Source organism: Microtus oregoni, unplaced genomic scaffold (genome assembly GCF_018167655.1).
Source record: "Microtus oregoni isolate MIOR12 unplaced genomic scaffold, Mior012 000063F_ref0000156, whole genome shotgun sequence".
NCBI lineage: Eukaryota > Metazoa > Chordata > Mammalia > Rodentia > Cricetidae > Microtus > Microtus oregoni.
This window is the reverse complement of record NW_024543873.1, coordinates 10,534,028-10,547,687: the sequence shown is the minus strand read 5'-3', so window position 1 is coordinate 10,547,687 and position 13,660 is coordinate 10,534,028. Positions and strand designations below refer to the sequence as shown.

The window sequence follows — 13,660 nt, the reverse complement described above, 5'->3', positions numbered from 1 at the left end:
TACCTTCTCACTATATTTCCCTCTTTTCCTTGACTTCCTAAAATAATTCCGCAGAGACATTAAAGTAGATGCTGACACATTGTGTATATTTATTGACACAGAAGGCCACAACATACATTTTGGTGAAAAAATACAGCATATAGAACAACACTTCTATTCGATCACTTTTGTCTATACACATTCCTATCTAGGAACATAGGTACAGAGAAGTATTTAGCAGGATAGTCACCAAAGGGCTGATAATTGGTACACAGTGTAGAGAGTTCTGGATAATTTTTACTTTGTTAAATAGCTTTTTTTCTTACTTGAAGATTGAACAGAGAACAATAGCACTTTCACAAAGAGAATAAGTTCACCAAGGGGATGGGTGCACACAGAAAGTAGATTCAGGCAGTGGGGAAAGGGAACAGGGCCACAGATGGATCAGGCCATTTCTCTCTACTGTCCTGGTGTTGAAGACCCTTTCTCTACCCGCAAAAGATCAGACCATTTCTCTCTACTGTCCTGGTGTTGAAGACCCTTTCTCTACCCGCAAAAGAAAGCCACTTTGTGGATTTCTTCATGCATTTACAAGTCTGTCCCCCCAACTTCTCCGTCATTGAACTCTGAATACAGGTAAGGGTTAATTCGAGGCTGGAGGAGAGCATCTTACTGTGGCTCACAGAAGAAAAAGGGTCCAAAAATAGCCTCTCTTGCCCTCGGTTCCTCAGGTTGGGGCACGTCCTGCACGGCGACAAACTCATAAGACGGGGGGGGGGGGGGGGGGGGGGGGGGGCCCTTGCGGCCTCACAGGCTTCTTCAGAGTGGCCCTCCTCGCCACAAACGGGGCAGTGAACTGCGTGTCTCCGCTTCCTGGTTCTACGCACCTCCCCCAAACTATTGTTCGGACGCCCAGAACCACTGCTGGTGGAAGGAGACTGAATCTCAGAAATGGGGGGGGACTCAATGACCACCACTTGGTCCTCGGGAACAGCCCTGCCTGCAACGGGGGCGGCACTTGCGTATGGCAGTGGTGGGTCCTCAGGCTCCACCAAGATCACATCGTCATCTGAATCATCCGGAGAGTCATCTATCTCTATCACATCGCCGTCAGTATTGTTGATCATTATTGGTGGGGGGGGCTGAAATGTCACTGGACTGGGTGCCCTCTCCAACACTGGCTCAGCTCTTCTGGGCCGCTTCTGTTTAATATAAGTGTCCTCCCAATCCTCCTCCTCCCTTATCATCCTGATCACCTCCAGGAAATCAGGAAGGCTCTCTGGATCATGTGCATACATCCTGAGAAGCCCCTTAAGCCTGTGTCGAAGGTCTCTACTGAGATCAGCCCCTACCAGGAGCTGGTGCAGGCGTGCCTTGTTTGCCTCCTCCTCAGCAAAGACCCCTGCCTGGATAGCATTCTGCAACTGCGACTCCAAATGGATCATATACAGGGATGTTTTCTCTTCACCTGATTGAACCATATTAAAAAATTTACCATGGGCTATCACACTGCTCTCAGACTCTCCAAAGACCAGTTTCATTACCCGCAAAAATTCTGCCACATTCAGGCCGGGATTGGAAGCATGGAGCAAACGCATGACCTCCCGGGCAGGGCCCCTAAGGGTTTTCATTAGGCGCCTGACCTTTTCCTGCTCAGACATATGCCAATCAGGCAGGACCCCAGTGACTTGGCTCAGCCAGTTTTCAAAGGTTTCTTCCCCCTGAGTTAGCTCTACCCTCCCAGAGAACATCCTCATGTTTCTCTCTGCCATGCTGGCCATTAGGGGACCGAGACTCCTGCCCAGGGACCTCATCATGGTATGAGCCCAGGGGGGCAGGGGTGGGTTCTGCCCCCGGCTGTTAGCCAAACGTGAAAGGAGGCTAGTCATGGCTGACAAAGGCTTTAGGATATCTTAATATGTGATGCACAGGAAGTTTTAGAAAAATCGCTTTTTCTTCAGTCACGCGGCAGTCTCGAATCTCAGTAGGGGCTGCAAGAAATAAAGCGAGAGGGGGATTAATAAAGGAACAGGCTAGAGTTGTAATTATCGCACCTCAATAGCCCATATATCTCTCCACTGTCCTTAAAATACTGGGGAGGAGACCAATTGGAGCCCCCTGGAGCCCCCTGGAGCTAGCTGATCTTTCTGTACTAACGGAGTGCTTTTTACAGTCACGACATCCATACCCTCCTGCCAGTCCTGGGAGAGGGAGGGCAACTGTTGCTTCGACTGTAGATTTAACACTGTGTGGAACTGAGGTCGGGCTCTCAAAATAAAGCAAATTCACAGGGGTTAAAAGGAGATCTCAGGATCTCTGATCTTAACCACACTGCCCCCCTCAAAGCTCCCAGACCATTACCCCCACCCTCCACCCCGTGATTTCTCAGATGCTTACATACTAGCTAGGACGCTGGAGTGAGCCTGTATTTCCAGCCTCTGCAACCTGTGTCCTTCCAGGAGAAAGCTGGCCTCCAGGGTAGGGTAGATCTCGGTCCACAGGGCCTCACAGATCCTGGAGCTCAGGACTTCAAGACTGCGCCACATCAGAGAAGGGAAGTGTCAGAAACGGACTCCATCGTCATCGTCATCTTGATGCACCCTCCCCCTCCCTCTTCTCCCGCCCCCTTCTGCTGTCACCAGGCAGAAAATTCCCTCTCGAACCTTCTAAATACAATCTAAAACGATAACCCCCCCAGACACGCATTGCACCGCAAGACACCATTAGCCTACCCAGCTCTAACAATCAGCTGCACCGAATTCAAGTTCAGATTTCCGCTTTGATGAGCTGCTACTGAGAAAGGGAACATGAATTGGACACACCCACCCCCACAGTGCCCAGGGAAATTAGAGGAGATGCATAGGGGGTTCGAGGCAAACATAATTCCTTCTCCCTCATCTTCCAGGTGGCCTCTTCCCTCAACCCCTTCCCCAGTCAGGCAAATCCTACCAAGTGTCATCTTCCAGGTGTCTTCCAAAGCACTCAGGCCATGCAAATGCTCCTTCCTCCGCTTCGCAATTGCTGATTCTCCAAGGCAGGAGCCACCTAGGACCCGCGGGCTTCCCCTCCCCCCTTTCTCCCAACCCCCTACCAAGGACTCGCGTCCCTCCCCCCACCCCGTTTTTGTTTTTTTGTTTTTTGTTTTACCTGCGATCTGCCTCTGGCCAGCAGCTGTTGCAACGCCTTCAGCTACGGAATCCGCCTTTCAGTCGGGTTACCCTGCAGGAGAAAAAGGGCTGGTGCTTCCAGAGCCGCTAAGCGACCCGAAGCTACCAGAAAGAGCTGCTTCACCCAGCCACCTACCCAGAGGTAACCGAATTCAAGCTGCGCAGTTCCCAGGTCCACTGCAGCGCTTTTATCAGCTGCCTACCAACACACAAAAGAGTGTGACGAGCGGGCCAAGAGAGCCAATCAGTGGAATGTGGGGGCGGTCCCTAGCCCAAGGGTCGGGCTGGGGGGGGAGGCTAGAGGGGGGGTAGCGGGGGAGAAGAAGGGGGAAAAGACGCAACAGGCCTCTGCAGCCAGCGCTGCCGGGCTAGTTTAGAGAGCCAATTTGCTTTGTACCCAGAGTTTGTGACTCCCTCCACCCTTGCCTTCTGCCTCTTCCTTTCTCCCTTGGCTCAGTATTGTGTCTTGAGGCCAGATGTGTATGTACGACAAGGTAGAACCCAAATCAGGTAAAAACATTAAAAGAGGGTTGGTATGAGGCTCCTTAGCTGGCTGCCTCAGAATTGCTTGGTAGGGTGACGTACATCTGCAGTCCAGCTCTCTACGTAGGGAGGGGCAAGTGAGTCAGAAATTCGAGGCCAGTCTGAGCTACATAAGACCCTGTTGAAAGCTGTTTTGAAGCTACCTGTGGTGGTTAATGCTTGCTACAGCCGCACTTGGGGGGGGGGGGGGGCGGCTAGTCGGATCAGGAATTAAGGACCTGCTTTAGCTACATAGGTAGTTCAAGATCAACCTGCGACGTACATGAGACCCTGGTTCAATGTATATGGGAAACAAAACAAAACATTTTTTTGGATATTGATAGGAACACAGGCAGATTCTTGGATCCGGTCTCTGGGGATTCTGGTTTACTTTGGAGCGTAGAGCATGCTTTTGTGTTTTATAATTTTAACGGATGATGTAGCTGATTCTAAGGTTTAAATTATCAGAAGGGCCCAGCTCTCCCTAAGGGCACGTGGTTAGGGTTAGTTATTGTTTTATTTTATTTTGTTTGTTTGCTTTGTCGTTATTGTTGTTTTGAGACAGGGTCTCCCTCATACTATATCCCAGGCTGGTCTGGAACTTCCATCATAGCCCAGGCTGATCTGAAGCTAGGGACAATCCTCCTATCTCAGCCTCCCAGTTATCGCTATTACAGGCATGGACCACTATGTCCAGGTTAAACATTGTTGGATATTACTACAGAAATGTTCATTTCTTTCATCTGTATCATAAGCATCTTTTAAAGTTTGCTTGGTGTAAGCTATCAGTTCCCTGGGATGACAATTGTCAGATCCTTCCCTTCTACCTGTCTGCCTTAATGAGGGAGCTCTCAGCCAATTGGTCCCTTTGACAACAGCCAGACAACACGCAAGGCTGTTCTACTTTGAACAGCCATGGCTCTCCGTGGAAACCCCACTCCAGTTGCAAGGACGCTGCAGCCATAGGTACTTGGAGGAAAGTCACTACACCTGCTCTGTAAGCACGGCTTCTCCAGACACAGCTTGCAGGGATTCGGACGCTTGTATTCCTTCTACTTCACCCCGCAGTTGTTTAACTCAGGGGTGGGGGGTGGAAATACCCTGTGATTGTTATACTACAAAGTTTTTAATAGTTTCCCAAACAGATCCTGTGGTCGTTGCCTATGTAAAGTTCATGAATGGTAGAACTGAGAGCTTTGAATATGCAAGACTGTGGTTGGTAGAATTATACTTCAGGGAGGAGTGTGTCATGTGCCTTTTTCTGTTTTGTCAGCTTAACCCCAGAGGTTTCTCTGGGGTATTTTTCCTGGATTGACAGCATCCAGCCTAATAAATGCTTCCCTGGGTGGTCGTGTATTGCCGACTTGTGGTCTTTGTCACAGATAACAGCAGACTGAGCTGGTAACACCAAGGGCTGATAAAACCTGAGCTTCTGGGCCCGGACATCCAGCTGCTGTTGCATCTACAGCAGCTGGAAGCGATTCCTGATACTGTAAGCCCCCAGAATCCTGGAGTTATGAGCCCTTGTCCCACTAAGGAACCACGCCGTGGCTTAAGAGCTCTAGAGACTGACCAGGAGCCAGAAAAGCAGACAATGAAGGACTGTAGAAATATGACTATAGGCTGCATATTTTTCTAAGGCATACTTTTTTTTTAACTGGTCTGGGTCACTAGTGCTTATAAACTTTCCTGTACTCTTGTGCTGTGTTTTCCTGCATTCTCTTCCTCCTTCATGTTTGTGTTTGTGACATAAAACCCAGTTTAGGCCGGATATGACGAGACATGCCTGTAATCCCACTTGAGAGGTATAGTCAAGACTATCAGAAGTTCAAGATCGTCTTTGTCGTCACAGTCAGTTCAATGACAGTCCGAGCTGTATGGGAGTCTGTCTTAAAAATGAAACAGGGCACGATTTGACAATGACGGCACTGCCACTCAGAGAACTCACCTGCTTCAGTTCAGTTGTTGTGCTCTTCTTCTCTGGCCTCTCGGGTGACTTTTCTTCTGGATTCGTCTTCCCTGGACCCAGAGAAGGAGCAGCTCAGTGCTGGAGGCAGATGGAAGATGGCTGTATGGTGGTGTGAACGAGAATGGCTCCCATAGGCTCATATATTTGAATGCTTGGTCCCTGTTAGAACAGTTTTAGGATGGATTAGGAGTGATGGCCTTGTGGGAGGAGTTTGTCACTGGGAGCCAGGCTTCGAGGTTTCAAAAGCTCCCTCCATGCTCAGTCTTGCTTTCCCTGGATGGGATCTAAGCTCTCAGCTACTGCCCTAGTGCCATGTCTGTCTGCCTGTCGCCTTGCTCCCCTCCATGCTGGTCATGGTTGCGCCCACTGAAACTGTAAGCAAGCTCCCAATTAAACGTTTTCTTTTACAAGTTGTATCAGCCATTGTGGTGATTTGGGTAAGAATGGCCCCAGAGATTCATATATTTGAATACTTGGTCATCAGAGAGTGTCCCTACTTGAGAAGGAGTAGGAAGTGTGGCCTTGTTAGGGGAAGTGTGTCACTTGGAGTGGCTTTGAGGTTTCAAAAACCCATGCCAAGCCTAGTGTCTCTCTCTCTCTCTCTCTCTCTCTCTCTCTCTCTCTCTCCCTGTACATAATAACACTGCTCTCAACTAAATAGCTGTCTTAGTCTACCTGCATATTGCTACGCTCCTCACTATGGTGATAACAGGATACACCTCTGAAATTATAAGGCACCCCAATTAAATGTTTTCTTTTATAAGTTGCCTTGGTCGGGTGTCTCTTCACAGCAAGAGCACAGTGATGAAGACAGTCATGGGGTGCTTTCCCAGCAGTAGAACAGTAACTGAGACAAGTTACTCACCTCACGCAGTTGGGGCAAGGCCGGCAGCAGCTTGCGAGTTCTTGTCAAGCATATGTTTCTGTGCCCCAATACCACCACCCCCGAATCTGGCCTCTAAGAAGAATCTTCTTCTGCCTTTGAATTCGCTTCCTCTTTAGATCTGGTGGTCTACAGTGGGTCCTTCATGGTGCCATCGGAATAGGTGAAGGCTAGATATCAGACATTGACTCAAAATTGTAGATCATACAAAGATTCTCAGGTTAGATCCCAGAAGAACACTAGGGATGCTTCATGTGAGGCTCAGAGGAAGAACTGCTAAGATGGCTTAAACTTTATAGGAAGTATAGCTTATCCCTGGGCCCAGGCTGCAAACAAGGGGCTAGAACTGAAAGTGCTGTATTTAGTTTCCAGCTGTAGAAATTAAACCATTGCTGGGCGCTGGTGGCGCACGCCTTTGATCCCAGCACCTAGTGGGGAGCAGAGCAAAGGGAAGTGGATCTCTGTGAGTTCGAGGCCAGCCTGGTCTAGAGAGCAAGTTCCAGGACAGACAAAGCTATTACACAGACACACCCTGTCTCGAAAAGCCAAACAAAAAAAAAAACAAATAAACAAACAAAAACCTTTCTAAAACTTAAGAAAGGAAGTGTTCATTAGACATAATAATTACCTTTGGCTGCCTTTGCACTCTGAGGAAAGGTTTTTTTCCATCTGCTGTCTTTTCTACTGAGATGGGCACCAAAGCGTGCTGATGGATGCTTGTCATCTGAAGTTACAACCAGCAGAGGGATGTTTACAGAAACCCTGTGCTTGGTAATCTGATGCCCTTACGGCAATCAATGTCCATCACAATAGTATTCAGAAAAATCAGTATATTTGTAGAACATAGAAACAGAGAGGTTTTCACCAGTATGTCACATCGGTGGCAATTCTGAAGGTGTGCAATGTGATGAAAAGGAAGGAAAGCGACAGTGTAGGCCCACATAGCAAGCACCAGTAAAAGGAAATGCAACATCTAAGAACACAGATAAACCCTCATTCATTTTGAGATGTTAAAAACATGATGTGCATGTGTGTAGCAGTGTGTGAGTACATGCACATGATTGCGGGTGTCCTCAAAAGACAAAGGTGTTGGAGACCCGAGAGCTGGAGTTAGAGGCAGTTGTGGTTGCTGGAAATCAGACTCAGGTCCCCTGGAACAGCAGGAAGCATTCTCGAACCACTGAGTTTTGGCTCTCACCCCTCTAATCTGCTTTTTTTTTAAAGTAAGCTATCATAAAATGAGGATGTCATCAGGAAGGGCAGAGAGAGAATTGAAGTTTTCTAAGAACCTTGTGTCAGAAATGTCTTCGGCATTTATAGGCTTCACAGTCTCTTAAGGCAACACTGAGTCACTCAGAATATGACTATTAACATGTAATTATGTTAATAGCAAAAGGATTGAGATTTTCAAACAGGCAGAGAGGGGAAATTTTTGGAAAATTAACAACAAATCCTGCCAATTGGGCTGGAGAGATGGCCCAGTAGTTAAGAGCACTGCCTGCTTCTCCAACAGTCCTAAGTTCAATTCCCAGCAACCACATGGTGGCTCACAACCATCTGTAATGGGGTCTGGTGCCCTCTTCTGTCCTGCAGGCATACTTGCAGACAGAATATTGAGAATACTGTATACATAATAAATAAATCTTTAAAAAAATCCAGCCAATCCTTAGGCCATTTGTTGATTGTTTTAGTGCTGGTGATTGAAGCCAGGGCATCACTGCACAAGCTAAGCATGCAAGCAACTGCCCAACTACAGCCACAGGTCAGTTCCTTCTGTGGTTGGGTTAGGAAAAGTGAAAAAAATATGGATAGGATTATGGAAGCAGAAGGAAACTTTGAACTGCATGACTCATAGCTAAAGCTAATAGCTAATGTACCAAACACTGTAACCAAGTAGTACAGGACACACATATAGAACATTCACAAAACATGACCTTTATGAGGCCAAAAAGGAAGGCTCACAAACTTGGGATAATTGAGTTGTGATCAGAAATGTAAATAAATTTCAAATTAAATTAATAACAGAAAGCTAACAGGAAAATCTTGGTATATAGGTGGAAATTAAGACACACACTCCTAAATAACTGGTGAGTCAAAGAATAATCGTAGAATTGCAAATATTTTTTAACAGAACAGCATTCAAAGCTTGGGAAAAGCTGTTAAACTGGGGCTTAGGTGGAGGAAGTCTTTAATGGTGCAACCAGGTCAAAAGTTAGTGTCAAATATCCATCTCAGATGCAACGAGAGGAACAGGAAAGAAGGAAAAGAAAAAGGGAAACCTAAGCTTATTTAAGAAGGATAGAAAGTAATAAAATACAAAGGAATGAAAAGAACAAGAATGTCCTCCTTTGGGCCCGTGAGCTGGGTTAGTGGGTGGGAGCACTCGCCACCCACCAGGCCTGGTGACCTGCATTCCATCAAGCTGTCCTCTGACCTCCGCTTGCCCACCATGGCCCATAGGAGCTCCCCAACCCCAACAAAATAAATACATTTTTAAAAAAGCCATAAAACACAGTTGAAAGGAATGAAAGATCTAATATAAATAAAGAAAAGGACATTTTGTGTTTTGAGGTTTGATGACTTAATATTAACAAAATGGAAGTCGATGGAGTGATCCACAGAGCTAGAGAAATTCCTAACAGAATCTCAGTTTGGCTTCTTTGTAAAAAGCAAACATGATTGTAGAATCCTTACAGAATCCAAGGGACTCAGAACAGCCAAAACAATTTTGAAACAGAAAGACAAAGCTGGGAGAACCACACTTCCCAATGTCAAAGCTTACTACCAGGCTATGGCAGTCAAGACAATAGGACCAGGCATAAGGATAGATCAGTGAGGTAGAGTATAGAGCCTGGAACTAAAGCCCTACATTTATGTACAATTGATTGTTAACATAGGCAGCAAGAGCATTCAGTAAGGAAAAAATAGTCTACGCACATACACCTGAATACTCACTTGCAAAATCATAAGGATAATGATGGTAATTTGGACCACGACTTCCCATGTTGAAAAACCAACTGAAAATGGGTAATATATCCAAGTTATCTAAGGACAAGAGCGACAGTTATAACACTTCTAGAGGAAACCAGAGAAGTAAATCTGTATGTCCTTGACTTAGGCAAAGCATGCAGAGATATAACACCAAAGTATAAATAACAAACAAAAATCTTTTGTATATTTCAGGACACTGTCCGGAAAAGTAAAAGGCAGCCCACAGCTAAAAGAAAATATGTGCTAAAATAAGAGATTTTTATCTCAATGTATAAGTATATTACAGCTCAATAATAAAAAGACAGATAATCCAGTTTAAGATTTGACAAAACATTGACAAGATATGGAGAAATGAATGCTGATAGGAGTGGAAAATGGCATACTCACTTTGGAAGATAGTCTGGAATTTCCTCAGAGTTAAGCATAGGATTACTGAATGGTGCAGCAATCTAACTCCTAGGTGAACACCGACACACAACTTGTATAATAATTCTCATAGCGACATATTAATATTAACCCCCAAGTGAAACTCAAATCAAACGATCATCTACCAATTAAGACACCAGGAAAGAAGTATACTGATTCATGCTCTAATGAAGGCAGACATCCTGGCAATCACTAAGTCAAGAGAGAGGAGCATAACTCCAAGATCATTACCCCCAATGGCCTAACTTCTGTCCACTAGGCCTTGTCTACTAAATGTTTCACCACCTCTCAATAATGCTCTAAGTCAAGGACCAGCTTTTAAATCGTGGGCTTTGGAGAATATGCAAACTCAGACTATAACATTTGTGACTTAATGTGAAGGAATCCATCCGAAAACCCAAGCACTTTGTATACAGGTAGATTTGCATAGTGAGAATGTGTCCTTGAAGAGGGAACCCAAATCTCTTGTGTCCCTGGAAGTTACCACAATTGGAATCAGATGCCCTCTTCTGGTCGACATGGGCACTGCACTAAGGCGCTCAAACCTACACAGAAATGAACCACTTTAAAAAAAAATCTTTTTTTTAAAATTTACAAAATAATTTCCAGGTCTAGAAAATAATTTCCACGTCAGAGGAAGTGTATGCCTCACAGGAGAACACGGGAAACCATACCTCATTAGGAAGCTGCTCTTCACAACTTCCATACCCAGCTCCATACCCTAGAGCTTTGAACACAGGAGTGTGGTAAAGGGTAGAAGGGGTGGGGAGAGGAATGGAGGGGAACAGAGAAAAATATATAGCTCAATAAAAACCATTTTAAAAAAATCAAATGGGGGGCTGGAGAGATGGCTCAGAGGTTAAGAGCATTGCCTGCTCTTCCAAAGGTCCTGAGTTCAATTCCCAGCAACCACATGGTGGCTCACAACCATCTGTAATGGGGTCTGGTGCCCTCTTCTGGCCTGCAGGCATACATGGAAGTAATGTTGTATACATAATAAATAAATAAACATTTTGGGAGGCGGTGGCAGGGAGGAGGCAGAAATCTTTGATAGATAGATAGATAGATAGATAGATAGATCAAATGGGAACAAAACTTAAAGTTCCTAAGAAAATCCCAGCACTAAGGAGACAAAAGTAGAGATTTCTGGGCAACCAGCTAACTAAACTAGCAGAAACGGCAAAATCTGCGTGCAGCAAGAGACACTGCCTAAAATAAAATAGAGTGTAGATGTAAGAAGACACACGATGGCAACTTTGGCTTCCATGGGTACATGCACACATGTTCACACAAGCTCTCAAATGTGAAAGCACACATATATGAACATACATCACCTATACACACAAAAACCTCTCCACCCATAGATCTAGATAGACCAGTTCCCTCATCAATAAAACAGAGTCATTAACAACAGATATTTCATTGGATTAATATAAGGGTCAGATGAGATAATAAAGATGAAAACACTATGACGTCTCATAGTAATCAGAACTATGATCCTATTAATGAGTAAATAAAATGCACGTACTACATTTTAGTATTGACTATTTAAAATACTAGGTGATCAAATTATCAGACCTCTGAAATAGGCAAAAAAAAAAACCCACCCAGTACTTATACCCTTCCATTTTGATCCCTGTACCTGCCCATGAAAATGCCCGGAAGAAAATTATCCAATGTCCTCATGTATGCTACATGTTTTCCTTACCCAGTCCACTTGTATATGATGATAAGAACAATAGGCAATATGTTGAAGGCTTATTGCATTTTAGGTACTAGGATTCATAATTTCATCCTTAACTTGACCTTAAAGTCCATCTTCATGATAAATGGCTGTTTTGAGGGGGATGCATGTTAGTTGCTCGGCTCCTCAGCTTTTCCAATCTAGATTGTAAGGCAAATCCTACTGTAGAAACTGGCATGATTCTTTTTGGAGTTTCTGTGCTCAGGACTGAAACCCTGCAGCAAGGGGTTGCCATGGCTATGTATATCAGTGCATTTAGCTAGGGAAGATAAAAGGTAAGTGCTGTAGCACGACAGGAACTGGGGCCCAGGGTTGGAGGCATTGGCTGGACTTCTGATAATTGAGTCCAGCCTCCCCCAAGGCACCAAATTACTCTTTCTTCCTTCACGGTAATATCTCTGGGACACAGCAGCTGTCATTCAAACCCAGGCAATCTCTTTCTAGAGCGCTGTGACATTTAAGAGAGCAGACAGAACAACTTGTCAAATGCTTGTGCAGGCTTCCGTGCCCTTCCTCTCCACTGACAGGCTTTTCATAAAGGAGCGTTCGTCTCTTTGGCTCGCTGCCCTTTGTATTATTGTAACTGTAGATTGCGCAGCCATTTGCCAGGTCCAGAAATGTCAGCTAAGCACCGTCAAGCCACCTCCCCTCACACCCATTCTTCCTCCACAGGGGTCTCATTTATTAGCATGAAAATTTTTTGAATAATTGGATTGTCACAGATACCTGTGGTGATATTTTATTTATAATCTAACAAATAAAGCTTGCCTGAAGATCAGTGTGCAGAGCTAAGCCACTAGTTAGCCATAGAGGCCAGGCAGTGGGGGCACACACCTTCAATCCTGGCACTCAGGAGGTAGAGGTAGACGGATCTCTGTGCGTTCAAGGCCACCCTGGGCTACACAAGACTGAACCAGTCTAAAAGAGAAACAGAGGCAGGCGGTGGTGGCTTACACCTTTAATCCCAGTACTTGGGAGTCACACACCTTTAATCCCCACACTAGGGAGATGGAGACAGGAAGGGATATGGCTGGGTGGAGAGAGGAATACAAGGTAGGAGGAGACAGGAGCTCACCACATTCAATCTGAGGACTCATAGAGACAGGATTTTGCCTATTGAGCATTGGTAGAGGGAAGAACTAGTGGCTGGTTGTTCTGTTTCTCTAATCTTCCCGTTTTCAACCCCTAATATGTGACTCAGGGTTTTTATTATTAAGATCAATTAGAAATTCATGATACAGGTAGTTTCCGGAGACACAAGCATAGGCAGACGAGCTTCTTCTGGGCCATATTCACAGTGCTCAGCTCTGGCCCTGGCATGGAGCACTCTCAGCCAATATGGGTTAAGAAGTGAAAGACAAGGAAAAAGTGAGTCTGTGAGAGAAACAGAACAGAGTAAATGTGACCAAGTAGTCTCAACTCATAGACAGGCAGAGTCTTTATAACACTGGACTTAGGAATTAATTTCAAAATTACTGATGAGCTTCAAGATGAGAACAAGGAATCTCCACGTGTCTGTCCAAACCTCATCAATTTTGAGCAAGCTGACAGATTTATTGCTCCGTCTCCCCATTTTCATATCAAGGTTCTACTCAAAGCAGTGCGTAGGCAAGTTTCATATATCATGCCGCTTCAGTTCTTGGAGTCTGTATATCTCCTAGGTAAAGGGATATGTTTGTAGGTGACTTCAGGACGGTGATCAAATCCAGGAAATTTAGCAGCCGTGAGATATTGCAATCTCCAGTCCTTCCTCCGATTTCGGCTGTCACGGGCAGGGGGTGTTCCGTTTGCTTCTCCAGGGCGGAAGAAAGATTAATGGGCAAGCATATGAGAAATATGATAGATTGATCAAGAAAATTAAAGCTGTCTACTGCTGCATACATTAGCTTTTACTTAAAAACAGGGAACGCCATTTTAGTCAGGCAGGGATTAGATAATTTCCTGTGTGTGGTGTGCACACCTGAAGTCCCAGCACTGAG

At 45.3% G+C, this 13,660-nt stretch overlaps 1 protein-coding gene and 1 long non-coding RNA gene across 3 annotated transcripts; both read right to left on the bottom strand.

The window, feature by feature from the left end:
- Nucleotides 1-467: 467 nt before the first annotated feature.
- LOC121439849 (zinc finger CCHC domain-containing protein 12-like) lies at nucleotides 468-1,868 on the bottom strand. The gene has a single exon (XM_041640461.1). It carries the CDS (start codon nucleotides 1,866-1,868, stop codon nucleotides 468-470), a length of 1,401 nt encoding a protein of 466 aa, XP_041496395.1.
- A 508-nt stretch (nucleotides 1,869-2,376) lies between these two features.
- LOC121439788 lies at nucleotides 2,377-3,351 on the bottom strand. Of its 2 annotated transcripts, none has more exons than XR_005973294.1 (4): nucleotides 3,283-3,351; nucleotides 3,127-3,198; nucleotides 2,712-2,772; nucleotides 2,377-2,514 (listed from the first exon to the last, which is right to left on the bottom strand). It is a non-coding gene; the product is annotated as an uncharacterized LOC121439788 (long non-coding RNA). The 2 variants fall into 2 exon arrangements; XR_005973293.1 differs by having other exon boundaries at nucleotides 2,712-2,769.
- Nucleotides 3,352-13,660: the final 10,309 nt, after the last annotated feature.